General features: G+C 49.9%; 1 protein-coding gene across 5 annotated transcripts in view; it reads right to left on the bottom strand.

Annotated features, from left to right (window-relative positions):
- Positions 1-332: 332 nt before the first annotated feature.
- Positions 333-23,466, bottom strand: part of CACNB4 (calcium voltage-gated channel auxiliary subunit beta 4) — a 91,711-nt gene continuing 68,577 nt past the window's right edge. For 2 of the 5 annotated variants that reach the window (XM_074547783.1, XM_074547782.1), the window contains 10 exons: positions 21,274-21,404; positions 20,057-20,133; positions 19,174-19,193; positions 18,982-19,062; positions 17,363-17,421; positions 15,340-15,449; positions 14,314-14,465; positions 13,798-13,893; positions 8,705-8,890; positions 333-4,480 (listed from right to left, as the gene is read on the bottom strand). In XM_074547783.1, the coding sequence (XP_074403884.1) occupies positions 4,220-4,480; positions 8,705-8,890; positions 13,798-13,893; positions 14,314-14,465; positions 15,340-15,449; positions 17,363-17,421; positions 18,982-19,062; positions 19,174-19,193; positions 20,057-20,133; positions 21,274-21,404 (1,173 nt within the window). In that variant the 3' untranslated portion in view covers positions 333-4,219. The other 3 variants (XM_074547784.1, XR_012581862.1, XM_074547785.1) reach the window with 3 other exon arrangements.

Below are 23,466 nucleotides of genomic sequence, written 5' to 3'. Positions count from 1 at the left end.
CCATGGGCATGTCGCAGTTCATTAATTAATTAATTAATTCATTAATTCCAGCTCGGTTTTCAGGCAATCCCGGTGAGGCAGGGGAGGATCAGGAGGTGCAGACCTTGCTCTGGGACCAGACAGGAGTTGGTGCCACTGCCAAGGGGTTTGGGTTCCCCAGTTCCTGAGGCAGCTCCATAAACCCTCCTGGGGCCAAGGCAAGGCTGCTCCTTCCCAGGAGTAAAGGGGAGACACTGGGTAACGTCTGAAATGATTATTTCTCCTGACTTCTTGAGTGCATTCCACACACACTGAAAGAAATCTGAACTTCCACTCCTAAGTAGCATTTTCGCCTCTGAGTTAATTCCTTACATGTATTTTACAACTTTGTTAAAACTTCTGAGTTTTTTAAAGATTAACCTTTATTTTTCTATATAAAATAAACTGGGCTTGGTAACAACCTCACCAAGGTTATGGAAATGCCTCTTAAAATGACACCACACTCTCTTTTAGGATCATTTAAACTCCATTTCCCCAGAGTTAAGCTTGGCTGCATTACAGGATCCTGCAGCCTTTGTAGGACTAACATTTGAAGGAATGAGAGGCAACTCCAACAAAATCCCATGGATCCAAACCTGGACTGGCACCAACAGGGGTAACAGAACCTGATGTTCAAATGCACATTTTTAGGAGCAAACCCAGGTTTGTATAAATGGCATTTTATAAAATATGCATCTGATTTTTTCGTGTATAGTCTCCAATTATTTTGCCGTAAAAAAAAAAAAATCGGGAATGTGGGATCAAGGACAAGTTTCAGAAGTTCTGAAGCTGTGAAAGAAAATACAGCAGAGGACACACTTAATGGATTATTAAAGAAAAAAGGAGTGTCAGAACCCCTGACTTACCCAACTCAGTGTGCTGTGAACAACAGGAATAACAATATTGTTTTAGAATGGTCAGGTCAGTAAAGACAGGAGAGTCTGGAAGCTCCAGGGAATTCTGTGGTGTTGAGACCAAACTGAATTCAGAAGATTTGGCATCAAACTGAAGTTACAAATATCAGCAGCTGTGAGTTGCACATCCCATGGGAGAAGTGTTTGGCTTCAGGAAAAGAATCTGTACATGTTAAATACAACTCCAGGGAGAAAGTATTTGAAGGTTAACAATTAGAATAATTGATGCCCAACCATAGGAATGTGCTGAGTTTTCTCTGTAGAGATTGTTGTTATCACCTTGATTGGTTAAATCCTTGTTAATCCCAAAGTGTCTGAATGAGAAACTCGGATAAGAACACAACTTAAAAAAACTCCCTGTTTTATAAACATTTGTAAACCCTCTGTCCCTGCCAGAGCTCCCAACAGAGCTCTGGTCTTTAGTTCTATTTTAACAACAAGAAATGATGTGAGGGCTGGAGAATGAGGCCGGATTGCTTCACTCAGGAACACATGAACTCCTCAACTTCAGCTGAACCACAGGAGAGCTGCTGAGCAGTGCTGGAATCCCAGCAGGAACCACCAATCCTGATCCCCAGCACAGCTTTCACTCCTGACTGTGTCCTGAACAGAAATCCCCTCTCCAAACAAACCCTGTCCACAGCATCTGCAATAAATGCAGAGTCTGCCAGCCTGGCTGCTCTCTCTGTACTGCAGGAATCTCTCTCTTCACAGAATTCGGCACCCCAGCAAGGAGGGAGACCTGCAGGGCCCCTTTGGTGACAATGGAATGGGCTCAGGGAGAAACTCAGGGCAGCTTAACCCCAGGGCATGAAGGAGCTCAGGCCCATCCCTGGCTTCCTCACAAGTTTGTTTTTGTCAAACCCAAGCAGTTTTGGCACTTGAGATGTTGAGGTGATGGACTGTGCAGAGTGTGGTGGCTGGGGATCCCTCCCTGCCCTCGGTGACGTGGAAGACTGAAAACAAGGCTCCAAAAGGCTCTAGCAAGTATCTGACTGCAAATATGCAAATATGCAAATCTCCTCAAGCAGTTAACGAGCTGATCCCTAATCTGGTGCAGAATAAAGAGAAGCAGCTGCTGCCCAGGGTTCTACAGGACTGCAATGCACAAACAAGGAAAGCTCAGAGGAGCAGGGGCTGCGGAGGCCTCCTCTGTCCTTTCTGTGTGCTGGCCATGGAAAAGGGGCTGGAGAAGGGGCTGGAGGACGCTGCCCTGTGCTGCAGCACAGAATCCTGCAGGAGCTGCCACAGCCAGGTCCTGCCACGTCCCCCCAGAGCTCCTCTGGCACCTGCAGCCACAGGGAATGGGCAGGATCAGCTCAGGATCAGGCAGATCCATCCACAACTCTGTGGGTGCACAGATTTCCACATTTCCCTTGGTAACTGCTCCATCGGGATCACCCAGTGGTGCTGCAGCTGCCTGTTGGGCAGTGGGGGTCATTAAAATGATTAATTAATCAGGTGTCTGCCACCTCTTAATGCTGCTGGGGATGGTGTGGGTTTGGGTGCCCCACAAAGGACATGGATTGCTTTTCCCAGCAACTTCAAGAGGATAATCTGACTCCAGGATGCTGGAAACACCAGTGGTCTTTGCCAGCTGGTCCAGGACGTAGAAGAAACCAGAATATTCCAGAAATTCCTGTAGTGCTACATGCTTTCAAAGCCTGGGTTCAGCAGGCTTTGGGAGGAAAACAAGCAAATAAAAAAGATAATGATCCTTATTTTGGGGAAAACATAGCTGTGATGTGAACCTGCACAAACAAATGCACGTTCAGCATCACAACTGTGCCAATTCCAGGGAATGGGTGCGGTGGGAATCTCGGGAGGCTCTGCTGGAAGATGTCAGTGGTTGTACAAAATGGGCAATGGGGCTCAATTTTCAATCCCATGGGATCTAAGGCTTCACAGATGGTGTAAAACACAAGGTCCAAGCACAGAAATTCATCTCTTGGAAGGAACTCAAGACTCAGCAGGTGACAGAAATGACTGATAGGAAGTAAGGCAGCAATATCTCCAAGGATTTATCATAGCTCTTGGAATGCAAAGCTTGGAATCAGCTCCACGACTTCCCTGGGAGCAGATTTTTGTCTGATGTTCCCTTTTTATTGCAATTCTGACCGAGATGTTGTTTGAAATGTTTGTCAGTGATGGCTGGGGAAGCCCACTCCCTCCCCTTGGGTTTCATGGCTGGAATGGATCTTCTGGAGGGTTCTTGTGCGCTGCTGGAATGGTCAGACCTGTTCAGACATCCCCAGGTGGGCCTGGGAAGATGGAACATGTGGGCAGCTACTCGGGGTACTGGGATGTAGGGACTTCAACACAGGGTCAGAGGAGGGGATTGCTTTCCATTTAAAAAAGCAGGATAAAAATGGGAGAAAAATCTGATGTCTCTATGCTCCTGTTCCATTTTGGGACTTGTAGCTGTATTCAGGTAAAAGAGTGGGAAAAAATAAAGACTATTCCCGACCCCCAAGCACACAAAGGATGGAGTTTGTTCCTTTTCCTGTCCCTACTTCCTGTCTCCTGTCGCAGCTCCTCCCTGCTGGTCCCAACAAAGCTGTCAGGACTGGCTGAACTCAAGAATCATTTGGCTGCAACATTCATGCCAGGTCTAAAAATAATTTGGAACTGGAAAGTGTTTTGTAACTGCTGCAATAATTTGGGATATTTGGCACTCTCGAGAGTTTACATTTGGTTTGTCTGAAAAAGCCATTCTGGAAAGAAATCGTTAGAATAAATCCTTTTACTCCAACCTGAAATGGAAATTGAGCTCCCAGCAAAACAAATACTGGAGCTGACTTTCTGACTTGCAGTGGTTTGTAATTTTCAGATTTTTCTTCGTGTTTGTTTTTTTTTTCCCAACATGCTCACGTCGACTTTCCAGTCAATTCACCCAAATTCCAACAGGAATTGGTTTATAAATTGGTTCCAACTGGAACTGGTCATTTGGAATTTCCAGCACAGGAAATTATTTTATAAGTGCCTCGATAAGTACCCAAAATTACAAACGGATGTGTCTAATACCTAAGGACGAGAAAAAAAATATGGCTATAAATGCGAACGCTGTATGAAACCCAAAAATAATCCCAAAAACAACCTCTATGATCGGGCAGAAACGGAAGGGCCGGGCTGGGTTTTGCTGCCCCCTAATTAAACATCAGTGACAGCAGGGTGCGACCGCGGTGTCACGGTCACGCCTGCCAAATGAACGTGGTATAATTGATACTCCTATAGCTACTTATGGCGAGGTACCAGCGGGGGATGCCGCTCCGCCCCAGTCCCAGCACTCAGAGCCGGTGCCGTGAGTCGTGGCTGTAGCCGCCGGGGGAGCCGCGGGTGCGGTGGGGTTTGTACGAGTCCTGGTAGGGGTCGGGGAACTCCTCTTCCACCAGGGGATAGTGCTCTCGGCTGTGCTGGGAACTGGAAGACAGGCGGTTCCTGCTCTTGCGAGCCCTCTCGTTGTGGTAGTTCTCGTCGGAGCTCATGAGGCTGCGCCGCTCGAGGGGAGAGCTCTCGGCGGAGTGCGCGCCGTGCCTCCCGCGCTGGCTCTGCGGGGCCAGAGAACGCAGTTAGTGAGGGCCCGGCCCAGCTCTACCCGGCCCCGCAGCAGCTCCCGGCTCTGCCCGGCCCGGCCCGGCCCGGCCCGGGCCTGCAGCAGCTCCCGGCTCTGCCCGGCTGTGCCCGGCCTGGGCCTGCAGCAGCTCCCGGCTGTGCCCGGCCCGGCCCGGGCCTGCAGCAGCTCCCGGCTCTGCCCGGCCCGGGCCTGCAGCAGCTCCCGGCTCTGCCCGGCTGTGCCCGGCCTGGGCCTGCAGCAGCTCCCGGCTGTGCCCGGCCCGGCCCGGGCCTGCAGCAGCTCCCGGCTCTGCCCGGCCCGGCCCGGCCCGGGCCTGCAGCAGCTCCCGGCTCTGCCCGGCCCGGTCGGCCCTGCAGCAGCTCCCGGCTCTGCCCGGCCCGGCCCCGCAGCAGCTCCCGGCTCTCCCGGTCCAGCAGGGCCCGGCTGCTGCAGGGCCGGCCTCGGGCAGCTGTGCTTGCTGCAGCTCCTCGCCCTGCTGAGTGTTACACCGAGCATGAAAAGTGAGCTGATGTAGTCAGCATTTATCACTTTTCTCTGATCAGGAACAGAACATCCACGCTGCTGCTCTGCTTAGGGAATGGCTAAGCGTCCATTTCTGTGGTTCTGGAAAACATCTGAAGATGTTTGGGCTGTTTTTTAAGGTGCAGCTCTGGGCCTCACTTAAAACCCTTCCTATGGCCAAACCATTGATGGTTAGCCAAGGGGATGCTAAAATCATTGGATAATAAATTCTTTCAACTGAAGCACAGTATTTAAATATGTGGACAGAAAATCCCTTCCTAAAATAATTTATTAATTAGAAGGCCTTAACTCTCCTCACGTTCCCGTAATGACAATGCCCATCATTTTCCTGAGATAATTTATTAATTAGAAACCTTAACTCTCCTCACGTTCCTGTAATGACAATGCCCATCATTTTCCTGAGATAATTTATTAATTAGAAGCCTTAACTCTCCTCACGTTCCTGTAATGACAATGCCCATCATTTTCCTGAGATAATTTATTAATTAGAAGCCTTAGCTCTCCTCACGTTCCCATAATGACAATGCCCATCACTTGTCACATGAACAAAATTAGTTCATGGTTTTTTGCCAGTTAATGGAACAGTGAAGAAATAGCCTAAAACAAGCACTTTGTTTGCTTTCACCACACATTAAACCTCTGAGGAGCATCAGCACCCATCTCTCAGGACAAACTGCGTGCTGAAACTCCAGCCCCTGCTCTCTGGGATATAAAACCTTCCTCCTGCTGCTACAGCCTCTGCCTGGCGACTCCTTCCTGAATCATTGATGTGCAAGGCTGCTGGGGCCGGGGCAGGGATGGAGCAGGGTGTGTGCTCACAGCTCGGGGCTGCTGCTGCCAGGGAGGCTCCTGAGAGGGGCCCTGAGCCAGGGACCCCTCTGCAACCTCAGCCCAGAGCCGGGCAGAGCTCCTGCAGGGGATCCCCACTCACAGCACCAGGCTGTGGTGGGGGTTATGGCAAAGGGCTGCAGAAACTGAAGGCAGGATGGGAGAGATGGGGGGGTTCATCTGGGGAAGGCTCCAGGCAGAGCTCAGAGCCCCTGGCAGGGCCTGAAGGGGCTCCAGGAGAGCTGAGAGGGGCTGGGGACAAGGGATGGAGGGACAGGAGCCAGGGAATGGCTCCCAGTGCCAGAGGGCAGGGATGGATGGGACACTGGGAATTCCTGCCTGGGCTGGGATTGCCAGAGCAGCCCCTGGATCCCTGGCAGTGCCCAAGGCCAGGCTGGACATTGGGGTTTGGAGCAGCCTGGGACAGTGGGAGGTGTCCCTGCCCATGGATGGGCTTTAAGGTCCCGTCCAACCCAAACCATTCTGGGGTTCCTTGATTCCATGATGAATTATCCTCGAGTTTATCTGGCACAGATGCAGTTTGGATGTACAATCCCCTCATCAATTGTAGCTTTATCTCTGTGCTCACCCCTCTGCCTCCCCTGTGGGAATTCACCTCTGGGGCTGCAGGAACCTTCCTGCTTCCCTGGCTGTGTGCTCATCCCAGGGCCTGCTGAGAGCCCGGGGTGTCAGCGTGGCACACGCCTGGCCTGGGTGCACCTGGCTCTGATGGCCCAGGTACCTTCTGATCTGCTGTGAGACTGGGATGACTGCCTGCAGGAATGGACCTGAAACCCCACTGCCCTGGAGCCTAAGGAACACATCTCTCCAAAACCGGAGCTCCAGGAGTTGAATCCAGGCACTGAAATTGGGCTAGATGTGTTTAGAGCTAACCAGTCAGAGGGAAACGACTGGTGCCAAGGAGTTAGAGAATCCCAGGATGGTTTGGGTTGGAAGGGAAATTGAGGATCACCTAATTCCTTCCCCTGCCATGGGCAGGGACACCTTCCACTATCCCAGGCTGCTCCAAGCCCCATCCAGCCTGGCCTGGGACACTTCCAGGGATCCAGGGGCAGCCTCAGCTTCTCAGAGCAATAAATATTTTCCTGGCAAAGATCTAATTTACTGTTCCCCCTCAGCTCAGCATCGAGCTCTTCCTTTAAGGAAGGCAATTCCCTAGGATGAGGTGTGGCAGAGCCAGCAGTGCCACCTGTGCCCTCTCTGACTGCTCTGGATCTGTGCCACAGACTGTGGCCCTGTGACCCCCCTGAGTCAGGAGCTCAGGCAGAACTTTCAGTTCTCAGCAGGCCAAAGTCCAGGTGGAAATGGGAGCCTCCCAAAGTGGATTTGGTGAAGCAGGGACAGCCTGTCCCAGCACACCTCTATCTATCAGGTCACTGCTATGTACCCTTTGGGCTTTTGCTTTTCAGTCCCCGAGGTACCAAGGGCAGAAGGAATATAAAACCTTCCTGCACCACAAGCACCTTTGCTGGTTTAATTAGCCTGAGGGCCTTTTAATTACCACGCACATCACCACAGTGAAAGCTGATGCAAATCCTTCACAGGTTTGAATGGGCATAAAACCTCCTGGTGGGCAGCAGGGATGGTGGAGGTCCTTACTGAGAGATACCCATGGAAAACAGCAGGGCCTGAGCCCTGGCACAGAAAACCTGCAGCTCTGGTTGGGCATGGATCACTCCGGGAGAAATTTACCCCTCTGCAGAGCACCAGCACCATTGATCCCACCGAAACCCTTTGGAATTCGGGTGAAGTGGGGATTAAGTGATGCATACCTTCAGCCAGCCCACTGCACAGGGGTGATTTTCATCTTCAGTGTGAGTTTTCCCTAAGTAAATGGAGCAACATTTCACAGTTATTGCTGGTGTCCATTGATCAGAGAGAAATAAATGCCTGAAAAAAATTCTGTGGATACACCCAGTTCTCAAAATGAAACTGAAGAGGTGAACGTTCTGCAGATGGTATTTTATTGGCATGAAGGGATGGAAAACTGAAATTTTAAGGCAAGTGGAAAATGGAAACAACAGTTTACATGTGCATGTTATTATTAGTAACAGAACAGTGCTTGTGCATTCAGCCACTCAGGAGACAGTGACTTGCTGGTCCCAATAAAACCAAGCAGGGCTCTAGAAAGGTGAGTGCAGGAATTAAGCACCTTCAGGGAAGTGCAGCTCACTCACAGCAAAGCCAGCTGGATGTTAACTGAAAACACCAAACAACAGTCATTTCCTCCAAAGCTGTTACCTGCTTCCAGACACTCCACAAGCAGAGCAGACATTTGTTACATTTGTCAGGTGAATTATTCATTAAACGTCATTTGTTCAGTTCTATTTCTGACGTACATTAGCAAGTGACACTCCTGGAGTCCCACACACCCTGAAACTTGCAGGGTTTAAAGCTCCCTGCAATCCTGAGCCCCTCAAGCATCCCCAGTTATCAGCCCCAAACATTTCTGGTTTCAAACTTAATAAAGCACGTACTTCTCATTAAGGACTATTTACATGCCACGATTGAAGTGTCAAAGTTCAGCCGAGTCTGAGCTATCCCTGTGGAAAAAAAGGGTCACAATTTTTTTTCAATGGGTAAAAAAAATAAAAAAAATAAAATAATGCCTTTTATTCACACTCAAAGAACAAGCTTTTCCACCCATAAGCCAAGGTTTGGTGAAGTTATGAGGGTAGAATAAAAGGGATCACACCGAGCTGCCTGCTGGCTAGGAAATGGTGTGGCTCCCACTAAAGGCAGAGCACCGATTCCCAGAGGAGCTGGCAGAGCCCCCGGCAGCCCGGGCAGCCCCGGGCGCTGCTGCCGGCCCGGGGCCCGTTCCTACCTGCAGGCCGGAGATGGCGGCGGGGTACGGGGACAGCGCGGCCGGGGCCAGGCTCCTGCCCAGCAGGGGCGTCATGGGCGCGGCGCTGGCCGTGTGCGTGGCTCTCCAGTACGCCTCCAGGTACTCGGCCAGGTGCTCGCACGCGTCCTCCAGCTGGTTCTCGTCCAGGATCACGTCAAACATGTCCTGGGCACAGGGACACAGCGTGGTCACGGCCGGGGACACGGCGGTGGCACACACTGGGGGTGGCACACACTGGGGTGGCACACACTGGGAGGGGGCACACACTGGGAGGGGGCACACACTGGGAGGGGGCACACACTGGGGGTGGCACACACTGGGAGGGGGCACACATTGGGGTGGCACACACTGGGGTGGCACACATTGGGGTGGCACACTGGAATGGCACACACTGGGTGGGGGCACACACTGGGGGTGGCACACACTGGGGGGGTTGGCACACACTGGGAGGGGGCACACACTGGGGGTGGCACACACCGGGGTGGCACACACTGGGGGTGGCACATACTGGGGGTGGCACATACTGGGAGGGGGCACACATTGGGGTGGCACACACTGGGGGGGTGGCACACACTGCCCTCACAGCCAGCCTTGGAGCTGGTCAGTGAAAGGGAATCAGCACAGGGCAGTGCAGAGGGAGCTGGAGGCATGGAGGGGGGGTCCTGTAACAGCAGGGAGGGACAGGGGGCATGGATGGCACACTGGAACACAGCAGGGAGGGAGGGGGCATGGATGGCACACTGGAACACAGCAGGGAGGGACAGGGGGCATGGATGGCACACTGGAACACGGCAGGGAGGGACAGGGGGCATGGATGGCACACTGGAACACAGCAGGGAGGGAGGGGGCACTGCAGAGGAATTCCTGCCTGGGAGGGGGGTGAGCCCCTGAGCAGCTGGGGCTGTCCCTGCATCCCTGGCAGTGCCCAAAGCCAGGCTGGACAGGGCTTGGAGCAGCCTGGGACAGTGGAAGGTGTCCCTGCCATAGCAGGGGAAGGAATTAGGTGATCCTCAACTTCCCCTCCAACCCAAACCATTCCATGATTCTGTGTGTAGTACAGAAAATGGTACAAGTATTTCTAGAAGGTGACCAAGAGCCAAAGCCCTCAGGTTTTGTCTCCTGGGTGCTGCACGAGCCCTGGCACTGTCCCTGGGTGCTGCATGAGCCCTGTCACTGTCCTGGGTGCTGCATGAGCCCTGGCACCATCCCTGGGTGCTGCATGAACCCTGGCACCGTCCCTGGGTGCTGCATGAGCCCTGGCACTGTCCCTGGTGTTGCATGAGCCCTGGCACCATCCCTGGGTGCTGCACGAGCCCTGGCACCATCCCTGGGTGCTGCATGAGCCCTGGCACCATCCCTGGGTGTTGCATGAGCCCTGGCACTGTCCCTGGGTGCTGCACGAGCCCTGGCACTGTCCCCGGGTGCTGCATGAGCCCTGGCACTGTCCTGGGTGCTGCATGAGCCCTGGCACTGTCCCTGGGTGCTGCATGAGCCCTGGCACTGTCCCTGGTGTTGCATGAGCCCTGGCACTGTCCTGGGTGCTGCATGAGCCCTGGCACCGTCCCTGGGTGCTGCATGAGCCCTGGCACTGTCCCTGGGTGCTGCATGAGCCCTGGCACCGTCCCTGGGTGCTGCACGAGCCCTGGCACTGTCCTGGGTGCTGCATGAGCCCTGGCACTGTCCCTGGGTGCTGCATGAGCCCTGGCACCGTCCCTGGGTGCTGCATGAGCCCTGGCACTGTCCCTGGGTGCTGCATGAGCCCTGGCACCGTCCCTGGGTGCTGCACGAGCCCTGGCACTGTCCTGGGTGCTGCATGAGCCCTGGCACTGTCCCTGGGTGCTGCATGAGCCCTGTTTTGCTCCTGGGCACAAAACCCTTCAGTTTATTTATCAATTTCCAGTGCTGCTGCCCCCAGAGCCATTCCCCAGCAGAGGAGGCAGCAGCAGCATTGCTGCCTCAGGGAACTCTGCAGACACCTCCTCCGTGTGCTGGCTGAAACCACCTCCAGCCCTGCCTGTCCTCCAGAACCAGCAGAGCCCCTCGAGAGAAACACAACCCTATTTTCAGCACTTCGACTTCCTATCTCATCTCTAATCTTAACTTTGCAAAATACTGTGAGAACAGCACAGGAAATGGAAAATAAGTGCAGGTGCTGTGGGTGTAAAGGGCAACCAGCACCAACCACAGGCTGCTCTCTTCCACCTGTTTTTGCAGCTCTCAGAATAAGATTTAAAATGATAAAGCAGTTTTTCTTCTTTTTTTTATTTATTCTCTCTTCCCAGCATGACAGAGAAAAGTTTCCTCCTCTGCCAGCAAGGAGGAGTTTCCTTGTAATTAGAATATTCCCAACACTGCATCCCCTGGTGCACTTCACTGTTTATTTCTCTTCTTTTGCTCCTCTCTTTATTTACTGCTTTTACTCTTTTGCTATTCACCCACATGTTGGTGCAACACACATTCCAGTCCATCACTCACTTGTGGAAGAAGTAATCAATTTAAACACAGTTAAATTACAATATTCCTGTGCCCTGCACTGTTCCTGTGTCCTGCAATATTCCTGGAGCCCTGCAATATTCCTGGAGTCCTGCAATGTTGCTGTGCCCTGCAATGTTCCTGTGCCCTGCAATGTTCCCGTGCCCTGCAATGTTCCTGTATCCTGCAATGTTCCTGTATCCTGCAATGTTCCTGTGCCCTGCAATGTTCCTGTGCCCTGCAATGTTCCTGTGCCCTGCAATGTTCCTGGAGCCCTGCAATGTTCCTGTATCCTGCAATGTTCCTGTATCCTGCAATGTTCCTGTGCCCTGCAATGCTCCTGTGCCCTGCAATGTTCCTGTGCCCTGCAATGTTCCTGTATCCTGCAATGTTCCTGTATCCTGCAATGTTCCTGGTATCCTGCAGTGCCCAAGGCTGGCTGGAGCAGCATCAGGGGCAGATTAGCAAGGAATTAATAATGAAAGCAGTTCCTGAGCTCAAATATGCCCAGCTATTTTTACAGCTATTTTTACAGTGTCTAGACATGCAGCCCCAGCTCATTCCTTATGGCTGGCTCTCAGCAGAGGAACAGAGCGAGGAGTGCATCCTGGGCAAGGACCTTCCCTTTAAACCAGCACTCCAAATTCTCCTCTTGCAGGAATCTGAGCTGCAGAAGGGATGAGCAGGAGAGAGGGAGCAGTGCCTTTGCTCTCAGCAATGAACTTTTACTTCATTAAACCGTGGGCCAAGTTTAATTTCAAGCCAGGCCAGACTGTCAGCTCCCTGGGAGAGCTCCAAGTCAGCACTGCCCTCATTTCCTGCCCATCACCAGTGCAAATGCTGAGCTCTCTGTGAGCAGCTCCTGGGCAGGGCAGGGTGAGACAGCCCAGAGCAGGGCTGGGCTCAAGGCTGGAGCCTGGCACTGACATTTGGAGAGGCTTTTCTGCTCCAGCTGAGGCCTCCAGCACTGCAGTGCAATTCCAGGCCTGGTGTTGAGGCAGAGTTCAGTAACCTGGGGATGGACAATCCCAGTGCCCCAGTGCACCCCACATGGATTATGTAATGGAATTTAGGAATCCCACGGGTTGGAAGGGACCTAAAACCATCTCATCCACCCCCTGCCATGGGCAGGGACACCTTCCACTGTCCCAGGGTGCCTCAAGCCCTGTCCAGGGACACTTCCAGGGGATGGGGCAGCCACAGCTGCTCTGGCGCCTTCTCTCATTTCAGCTGATGTGAGCAAAGTGAAGCTGAGTGGGAGGAAATCACTGAAGAAAGGGCAAAAAAAGGCTGTGAAACTCCCAGGGTTCTGTGTGCAGGTGCCAGAGGAAACACCTTTCACACAGGACAGTGTGCAGAGGGCTCTTCTGTGTGAGAGCTCAGGGCAGACACCACAGACAGGGCAGCTGCACTCCAGTGCCTCAGCTCAGCTTGGGAAGGGATGGGTTTTACAGGGATCAGGAGCTGGGAAGGGATGGGTTTTACAGGGATCAGGATTGGGAAGGGATGGATGGGTTTTACAGGGATCAGGAGCTGGGAAGGGATGGGTTTTACAGGGATCAGGAGCTGGGAAGGGATGGGTTTTACAGGGATCAGCAGTTGGGAAGGGATGTGTGTTACAGGGATCAGGAGCTGGGAAGGGATGTGTTTTACAGGGATCAGGAGTTGGGAAGGGATGGGTTTTACAGGGATCAGGAGTTGGGGTGTGTTTTACAGGGATCAGGAATTGGGAAGGGATGGATGGGTTTTACAGGGATCAGCAGTTGGGAAGGGATGTGTGTTACAGGGATGAGTTTGCTCTCCAGGACAGTTCCAGTTCTGGTTGGGTCAGTGGGGCCTGGATGGCTCACAGGAATAACCCAGCAGCATTTTAAGAGATCACAACTCAGTAACAAATTCCATGTGAGAAATGTAACCCAGCTGAGCTCTGCAGAAGAACAGGCTGCCCAGAGGGGCTGTCACTGCCCTGGCACCTCTGCACTCCCATCCCAACATCCCACAGAGATCCCACAAAGCCACATCCAAGCCCACTTCCACTGCCTCTGTCCCAGAAACCAGGTGTGCCTTTCAAAACTAAAAGCAAGTTTGAGCTGCCCTGTCCCAGCCCCGGCAGAGCCTCTCCCCAGCCCTGCCCATGAGCCCTGCAGGCTGTGCTCCATCAGCAGGATGAATTCAGCACTCCAGGAGCTGGCAGGGCAGTGGCTGTGCTCTGCTGAGGGGCTGCATGGCCTGCAGGGTCAGGAGCAGGGCTCACACGCCTGCTCACTCCCTTTCCCTCTCCACACACTCCAGTGCAGGGAGGGGAGGCCTCTCCAAAGCCAGACTTTGTCCCTCTGGGAGCTGCAGCTCCACAGATGATGTCATTTGCTAATGAGCAGATTTGCTGTCCCCTCCACGTCACTCCTGCCCTGTCACCCTGCCAAAGGCCAGAACAAACCCGGGGCAGGAGTTGGCAGGGTGAAAGTCTGCAGCCCTTTGTGCCTGACGAGTGCAGGGCCGTGTGAGCACAGCAGGGAGAGATAATGGAGGGAGCCAGCCCTGCACAGGGATCAGCACAATTCCACAAAGCAGGAGCCCTTCAGCCTCTGCTCTGTACTTACTGGGGGGCACTGTGCAAGTTTATCAGCTGCCACCAACTGGACGTTGAGGTGTTTGCTCTGTGACTTCCCCCTGGACTTGATCAGTCGCTGCAGGACCTGCCAGCAGGAAAGGGCAAAAGGTGAATTTAAGGATTATTTATCTCCCTAGAGCTCAGCCTGACATCCCCCTGAGGGATTACCAAGGGCAGAAGCTCTCCATAAAACGCTGCCCTTGAATATCCCAAACCTTTGTGATAACCCTTGTGAGAACTGGGAACATTTCCCTCTGGATCACGTTTGAGCCCTTGAGAAATTTCAGTTGCATTTCTGCTTTATCCCACTTTAAGTCCTAAGTTATTTGTGACAATAGAGAAGCATGAAAATTGTATTTACAGAGAATTATCTGGATTGCTGGATGGACTGTAGCACACCAGCAGTGCTTTATGTCACTTTTTCTCCTTTTCAGGTGCAGATTCCACACTGCCCATTCCCACCCTGCCCTCCAGCTCCCTCCTGGATCTTCAGGGGAGGAATTACCTTTGGAGAGGACACCTTCACATGGACAATAATTGGTGCTAGAGATGTCTTGATAAGCTGTGCAGGGTGATTGATAGTGTCTGCATCCAGGACAACCAGCTGTAAGGACCTGGCCAGCTCAAAGATTCTTTCAATCTCACTCTGCACTTCAGCTGCAAAGGAAAACAAAGCAGCTGAAACCACTGGGATAAAAACCCTCTCCCTCTTACTGTCACACACCCCACATGTGAACTGATGGCATTGACATGGAATAACCTGTTACCTGTACCATGGCACAGATTTGGAATTTGGGCTTTTTTTTTACCAAACCCAACTCCTCCTAGATCCTGGGAGGGTGTCCCAGAGAGCAGGATGTTGGAATGCATGTGACACACACAAATTTCCACCCTTGTACAACAAAGAATCACACAATCACAGAACCATCAAGGCTGGAGAAGACCTCCAGGATCATGGAGTCCAAATAAAAATTCCTCAGGCCACTGTTCCCCAGCAGTTCTGAGGAGAGGAGCAGGACCCAAAGTCTCACAGCCAGACAGCAAAATTCAGCTGTGACTGCTCAAAATTAACCACACAACTGGTCCCAGGGTCAGGAATGACATTTCCTTGGCTGGACAAGTGAAAGCTCTTTGGCTGCTTGTGATGTGGAATTAAAAGCAGAGGGCTGGGAAGCAGGAGGAGCTGAGAGGCCAGCTCAGGATCGTGCAGTAAAATGCTGCAGACACATTTAAATCTGCACCTCTGCTGGGATCTGATCCTGGGAATGGCTGGAGCTGAGCCAGGGCAGGGTCAGGCTGGATTTCAGGGCAAGGCTCTTCCCCAGAGGGTGCTGGGCACTGCACACTCCCAACAGCTGCAGGAGGGTTTGGACAGCACTCAGGGACGCCAGGGTGGGATTCTGGGGTGTCTGTGAGGGCCAGCAGCTGATCCATGGTGCTGGGGCTCCCTCCCAGCTCAGATGGAAGGCTGGCACGCTGTCCTGCCCCTGTGTGCCAGCCCAGCCCAGTGCCAGCTGTGGCAGGGCCTTACCTAGGCTGGACCTGGTGTTGGAGCGCTCGATGATGGCTCTCTTGCTGGGGTTGTTGAGCACTGACCTCTTGGCCAGGGAGATGTCAGCTGTCACCCTGGTTATGGATATCCTGCCAGGAGAGCACAGCACACACAAACACACCAGTGGCATTTCCACGGGCACAGCCCATTCCAAAGGGCAAACACAAGCAAACACGCTCAGGCACGTTTCCAGATGAGTTCTGGCACCATTAAAGAACCAATGAACAGAAGTGCTGGCTGGCTGGGATGTGTTTCCTATTCCCTGAGCCCTGGCATGGAGTTCCTGCCATTCTCCTTGGTGCATTAATGAACTTTCCTCCTCCCAGCTCACTCATCTCCTGCATGAATTTACACAGTGCCATAAATGCTGGGAGTTATGTGAGGCTTGGGGCACCCAGAACAAGGAGCTGCAGTGAGGCAGCGCTTCCTCTTCCCCACAGTTACACCAGGAGTAACCCAGCCCAGCTGACAGGGGCTGGCATCAGCAGGAGAAAAGGAACTGGAGCTCTCTGGGCTGCCTGAACTCAAGTTTAACTTCACTGCACCTCTTTCACTTAAGGCAGGGGATTTATTTACTTCATCTGTCAGTGAGTCAGAAAGACACAAAATGTTACAAGGAAAAGACAACACAATCCCTTAATCTAAAATCCAATTAGGAGGCCTGGGATGAGCCAAAGACCCAGGAAAAATGGGAACAAAGCAAGCTGGGAATGACCAGCAGCTTTTGCACAGAACACAAGATTTATGCAGCTCTAAGTGGAGTTTTCAGCTGCAGGGTTATAAAGAAGTGCAGTTATTTTTCTGTATAATACATAAATAAATGTACACAGTGGAGGCCAAAGGTAAAAATGAGTTTAAACCAGAAATGAATGGACTGTGGGCTCAGTGACCAGCAGGGGAGGTTGCAGTTACAGAGGAAGGAGCTGCAAAGCCAAGGGAATTCAGGGGCAGGGAAGGAGTCAGGGCTCTCTGATGCCTCTGGAAAGCTCTTCCTTGGACACTCAGCTCCTTCCTTGGAACATGGAACCTCCCCCAGAACTGCAGAGGAGATGGAAAGGAAGAGAGAAGAAAGAAAAGGGAGGGAGGGGGAAGACCACAGAGCCATAGAAGTTGGCAGAAGGACCAAGAAGCAGCTTTTTCCTGAGTTCCTCAGAGCTAAAATCAATGGTGCCAGGCTGCTGGTGGCACTGAGCTCTCCTGTGCTGAAATTTCACACTCCCACCTGAGCCAGCTGCCAATATTGCTGATGGAATCAGCACTTCCAGAAAATCCCTTCAGCTGAGCAGCTCAGGACAGGCCAGAGAGGAGAGGCTTTGCACAGAGGCTGATCATGAAATGTTCTGTGTGAGCAGGACTGCCACCTCCTCACTGCTGAAATCCATCCATCCTGCTCCAGCTCTTCCACAGAACATCCCTTCCCTGCCCTGGTGCTTTGGGCATTTCAAACCTGACTCAGTGTGATGTTTCACCAGAACAGCCTCTTTTCCCAGCTGGAATATCTGGACTGACTGGGAAGGGCAGAACATCCCCAAGATGCTGCAGGCACCTGCAAGGACTGAGGGGATGCCATGACCAAACCTGTGCTCCCAGCACGGAAATCCCAAATATCCCCTACAGCTGGAGATGAACCCTCCTTACAATTCTTTATCTGGGCTTTATTCCTCAGCATTTCCTTCTTCAGTATTTTTGCCTACTTAAGGCAGACAAAATAAAATCTCAAATAAGGAATATTTTAGAGCTGATTTTTCTTAGGGAAGACACTGAGACAGAATTCTTGTGTTGAACTAAGAACTCCTAGCCCAGCCATGGCAGAAATGCAGACATGTGCACCCCTAGGAACACATGAGCTGTGTCCCACTCTCCAGTGGTGACACAAAGCCAGAAAATCAGCTTTGATCATGCAGCAAACCCTCTGGCATTAAAAAAAAAAAAAAATAAAATAATTGACTGAAATGTGAGTAACACATGGGCAAAGCAGCATGAGAAGGACAGAGTTTCTCACCTCCCATCAAACCTGTGCTTCAGGAAGTCAAAGAGAGCTTTCTGCATCATGTCTGTCACCTTGGCAGAGGGGAGCAGATTGAGCAGGGGGATGGACAGGGAGAGAAAGAAGCCAAAAGGAAGGAAAGAGGTGAGTAGAAGGCAGGGACACAGCCAACAATCCACACCCTCGCTGGGCAGAGCCGTGCCAGTGCCACAGCCTGCCACCACAGCACTCAGCAATAACTCCCTGCAGTTTCCTCATTTACTGAGCAGCTCCTTGTCCTTTGCAGCACAGCTCAGGCTGACAATCATCATCTGCCAGGCCAGGCTGCAGCTCCATCAAAGCCCCCAGGCCTCTCTGCCCGTTTATTTCCCTCCTTCCAACTGATTCCTTCAGCATTTAGGCAGGAAAAACCAGTCAAAATAAATTCCCCCAAGCAAGATCGAGTATTTTTGTTATTGAAATTAATTTTCCACACAATTGTATGTTCAAGGTGTTGTGTTTGGTGTTGTTTTATTAATTTATTAATTTATTAATAAATTATAAATTTATTAAATTTTTTATTAAATTATAAATTTATTAAATTTTTTAATTTATTATTATTATAAATAATAAATTTATTAAAATTTATTAATTTTCCACACAATTGTATGTTCAAGGTGTTGTGTTTGGTGTTGTTTTATTCAAAAAAAAAGAGACAGGGTGGCAGATTTGAAGAGGTTTTTGTGATTTTGAAGAGGTTTTTGCCTCTCTCCCCTCCGAACTCGAGAGGTAAATTGATCTGTGGTGCAGCACAGAGGGAACTGACTCCTGTCAGAAAAGTTCCCCATCAAATGAAAAGGCAGAGAGCAGAACATGAAGTACCTGCTCTGCTGAGCTGCACCTCCAGCCACTCTCACATACAAACAAAGCCAGAACACTGCAAAAGCCAGGGCTGCCACCTCCCCAAAAGAACCATTCCAATATGGTTAATAATATCCTATCAATTACTGACAACATTAATTAAGCTTAATGAAGTGTATCTTTGATTTTATGTTCATTTAGCTCCTGGTTCAGCACTTCCCACATGGCTGAGCTCCCTGAATTGCCCTGCTAAAGTCTCTGCTTGTTTTAGCACGTGGGAAATGGGAAATGCTCACTTGAACCTGCAGCAGCCCAAAAAACCAGTCCTGGTTATCTGGGCACGTTATCCTGCCCACTCCCACCTGGGCAATCTTTTAGGGGGGTTAAAGGTTCCTCTGCAAAATATTTGAATTTATTAATAAAGTGAAAAAAGGAGAACAACAAGGAAGCTCCTTCAAATGTTTTGCTAATTAAGTTCAAAGCATGGGCTGGTTTGATGAATATTTTTCATGTGTAGAGTCCAGCTCATTAATTTGACTTCTTGTAGCAGACACTAATTCTCCTTTTTACTTGATTTAATCAGGAATGAGTGCACTGAAAAGAGTGGATTTGCACTGTGCTTAAAACAGTACAAGCCAGAAGTAACCCTCAGCTCTCACAGAACATTTTGGTGATTATTTAAGCTAAATCACTTGAAATTATCATAAACCAGTTGCACTGAGCCACACACAGAATTACTGAGGATGATCAGGGATAATGAAGGTTGAATTAATTGCAAACACCTCAGTCCATACCTCATAGCCTTTGAGGGATGGGCCCACCAACACCACAGGTCTCATTGATGGCACCACATCATAGGGGGGAATGTGTTCTGTCTAGAGGGAAAAAACAACAGCCCTTCAGATCACCAGGCAAACAAATCCACAGGGAAATCCTGGCAATGATGAATTAGGAGGAAATAAAATGCAAACAAAAGCATTACTTACCACTTTTTGTTTCTGTTTTGCTAGAAGACCAAATGAGAACTTGGTTAAAACACACCCAGGCAAGCAGAAATCCCTTTGCCAAAGCACTTTGATTTCTGTCTGAGCACCTCCCTCTGCTCAGGCCTGACTGAACTGGGAAATCTCTGCATTTAACTGGGCATTCTATACATTACACTGGGAAATCTGGGCATTAAACTGGGCATTCTATACATTACACTGGGAAATCTATGCATTAACTGGGCATTCTATACGTTAAACTGGGAAATCTGTGCATTTAACTGGGCATTCTATACATTAAACTGGGCAATCTGGACATTAAACTGGGCATTCTTTACATTACACTGGGAAATCTGTGCATTTAACTGGGCAATCTGTGAATTTAACTGGGCATTCTGCATTAAACTGGGCATTATATATATTAAACTGGACAATCTGTGCATTTAACTGGGCAGTCTGCATTAAAGTGGGCATTCTATATATTAAACTGGGCATTCTATACATTAAACTGGACAATCTGTGCATTTAACTGGGCATTCTGCATTAAAGTGGGCATTCTATATATTAAAGTGGGCATTCTATATATTAAACTGGGCAATCCGTGTATTAAACTGGGCAATCCATGCATTAAACTGGGCATTCTATATAATATATTAAACTGGGCAATCTGTGCATTACACTGGGACAGCTCCACTGTTCCCAAGGATTTTTCCCAGCCCTCAGCAGCTCCAGCAGGCTGGGAATAGCTGTCCTCCTGCCCTGTGCATGCAAACACTTTGTTAGAAAACACCTCAGTAACTCAGCAAAGGGGAGAACCTGCATTGCTCATGTAGGGTTTTCAGACAGAATTATGAGCAAGGGTTTCCTTGAATAAATCCTGTCTTACCTGTGGCTGTAGGTGTGGCTCGGAACGTGCCAGAGACCATCTCTCCAAGGCTGGAAGAAGAATTCCCACTGGATTTCCTGCAGCAGCAGAAAGACCCCATTAGCAGCAGGCACCCCAAAATGTGGGAGGTTTTGGGGAGGAATTGTCCCATGAGGAATCACAAGGTCATACCAACATAAATGACTCTAACTAAAAAAGCGAAATATTAACTGTTTTATCATTATAATATGGAATTTTATCATACAAATCCAGGAGCATCTCACTGAGCTCAGTAATCTCTCTGTATATTGAAACCCGCTGGCTGCCCCTGAAGTTGTGTCAAAAATTATAGGAGAAATTTGGATGCTGTTCAACTATTCTGAAAGCATTTCCCAGGTTTATCTCCCAGACCTTTTTCCAGGGATTTGCAATCTCCAGGTCTAGCAGGTGGACACTCAAAAACCTCAGGCTGGAAGCTGAAGAATAAAGGATGGCAAAGCTGATCTTACAAAGTCTGGTTTGGGCCAAAGTAGCCACGATGTTTTCTGAAAAATCCTTTCCTTAGGTTTTTCTCCTGAGAAGCCTCAGGAACAAAATGTAACCAATGGTTATCTGCTGCTGTGGGATGCAACAGGGGCATCTGGGATTGGTCAGTGTTGGTTGTTTTTAATTAATGGCCAATCACAGTCAGCTGGCTCAGACTCTCTGGTCAGTCACAAGATTTTATTATCATTCCATTCTTTTCCATTCTTTGCCAGCCTTCTGATGGAATCCTTTCTTCTACTCTTTTAGTATAGTTTTAATATATCATTTTCTTTTAATATAATGTATATCATAAAATAATCAATCAGCCTTCTGAAACGTGGAGTCAAGATTCTCATCTCTTCCCTCATCCTGGGACCCCTGTGAACACCACTATAGGCCAAAATGGAGAAAAATGGAAGAAAAAAGAAGAAAAGCTGGGAAAAATCTGGGAGACTTTGAGCCCAAGCTGACTTAAGGCCATGGGCACACAGAACTCTCAGAAACTGCTGTCATGATCCCTCCCTGCTCTTCCCTGAAGTCAGACCCGTTTTGTTTCTCATCACCAACATCTCCCCCTCCCCACAAATCCACACTTGCAGTGGGGATCCCAGAGCCAGCCCTGCAGCCAGGCAGCAGCAGGAGACCTTTGGAAGTACTGCCCAGGCTGAGGGAGGATTTGGGGGGCTCTGCAAGGACAGGCTGTGCTCACTCACCCCCCGTGGAAGCGGCCCCTCTTCTGCTCCTGCTGGATGCGGATGTTCTCCAGGCGCAGCGGGCTCGGGATGAAGCCGATCTCGCAGCCCTCCTTCACCAGCCTCCCTATCCACCAGTCGTTGTTGTATTTCTGCAACACAGCAAGGCTCCTGCCCACTCAGCTCCCCAGTTCCCTCCCCTGGCACCTCCTCTTGCAGGTAACCAACTGTTACTGCAGTCCAGGGGTGTGGAGAGCTTTATTAATAGTGGGTTAGCTGAGAAAGGCCATGCTGACATATTGCCACTGGTCAAGCTGAGAAATCAGCAGTCAGCAAGCTGAAAGGAGATGTCAGCAGCTTGCAATCAGTGGCCTTGCTGCAACATGGAGAAAGGGAGTAGAGATTAGTCCTGAATATCTCCTAAGAATATGCAGAAAGTATCAAAAGTAGGACCATAGGAATGTAAAAGTAGGTGTAACTGCTGATATGTAACTAACCAATCCTGAGCTCAACTTTTGCAATATGCATGAAGTTAATTACGAACTGTATTTAACCCGCTGTGCTGATCAATAAAATTGGGCCTGTGATGATCAACTGGATGTCCTGGTCTCCTTCTGTCGACACAGGGGCATGGCTGACAGAGCCTGACAGCCCCAGCTGCAGCCAAGCCTGAAAACCCTTCCATTTTGGTTACACTGCATTATACCCTTTTCTTTGCTGAGCATCTTAATACATAAAAACCAATCTATATCTTTACTTTTACCTACAGCCTATCATGACTACTGTCATTAACATATTATGGTCACTACTATCAATCACATGAGTTAGTATGGCACAGTTTAAGCTTAAAGCTGTTTTTCAGTTTTCTTGCAGTGGAAAATTCTTAAAACCTTTTTTCTACTTGCTACATGGACACGTCCTGTTTGCCTGTGGCATCTTTCTGCTTGGTAAAAACATCTTTTTGTTTGTGGTCAGCTTATCAAAGTCTCTTTCCAACTTGACATAACCTTTCCCTTCTTAGCTGTCCAGCAAGACAGGCTCAGCAATCCTCAATTTACACATCTGTTATTCTTCTGTATCAAAACTTGCTTCCATCTCTATTTTGGTCTCAGGTTCTACATTCAGAGCTTTCTGCCAAGCACACATATCTGTGAGGCTTTCCTGTCCAGTTTTCATCCTTCCCAACAGTCACCCACACTCCTTAACTCCACTCTGCATAATGAACCAGGCTCAAGTGTGAGAGCAGAGCACCGAGGCCGTTTCCCCTTGTCCTGGCCCTTGCTGATTTAATTTCCAGGTTGATTTAATGAGCAGAACTCATTTCTTTGAGCTGAGGCCACCAAACAACCTCCCAGCAGCAAACACAAAAATAACACCTCCAGCTTCCCATCAAATATTGCTTGTCACATTTAATGGTCTAGACAAAAGATCACCACTTTCCCTTCCTCCTCTCCACGGATTTGTAGGAATGTTATTAACAGGTTATGACAGATGAAGAGAAATTCACCTTTAGGAAGAAACTTCAATATATACCTAAAGCACAGCATTTTATCATTGACCTTTAGTAACATAAATTCTTCTGCTTTATTGAAAGTCTGGTCTGTCCCTAATGATGGCAAAATGAAAAGCGGGATCCTGGTAGATATTGGAGTGGAAAAGGATTTGTTGTAGCTGCTGCCAGCAGAGCTTTTGAAGAAAACTATCTGAAAAGCCTCTCCTCTGTTCTGCTTCATTAGGCAGCTCGGTGCTCAAAAGAAACATTGCTTATCACAACTGGCTCTGGAGTCATTAGGAGCAGCACGAGTGAATGGGTTTTGTTTGCTGCCTCGAGGGAAAAGCCATCACAGAGATCTCCTCTTGGAGATATCCCTGCTCCTGGCTCCACATTTGCAGGCACTGCAGCTCCTGCAGGAACACACAAACACCCAGGCCCTGCTGTCAGAGGTGCAGCAGTGCCTGGGGATGGCTCTGCAACACAGAGACCCAGCCCTGAAAAATAAATGGGTTTTTATCAACCCAGATATCTGAATATGAACCCAATCATAAATATGAACATGTAATAAAAATGATGGGAATGCAAAGCTGAAAAACCTCTTTATCCTCTTTTATATATTTAGGCAAGAGGTTCCAGTTGATCATTCCAGTTAGGTATTTATTGCTCCTGCTGTTCTGACCTTGATTCACACAGTGGCAGTGAGCAAAGCTTTATTTGAA

This window comes from Zonotrichia albicollis, chromosome 10, assembly GCF_047830755.1.
Source record: "Zonotrichia albicollis isolate bZonAlb1 chromosome 10, bZonAlb1.hap1, whole genome shotgun sequence".
NCBI lineage: Eukaryota > Metazoa > Chordata > Aves > Passeriformes > Passerellidae > Zonotrichia > Zonotrichia albicollis.
The sequence above is the reverse complement of the archived record's forward strand: the minus strand, read 5'-3'. Positions and strand labels throughout refer to the sequence as shown.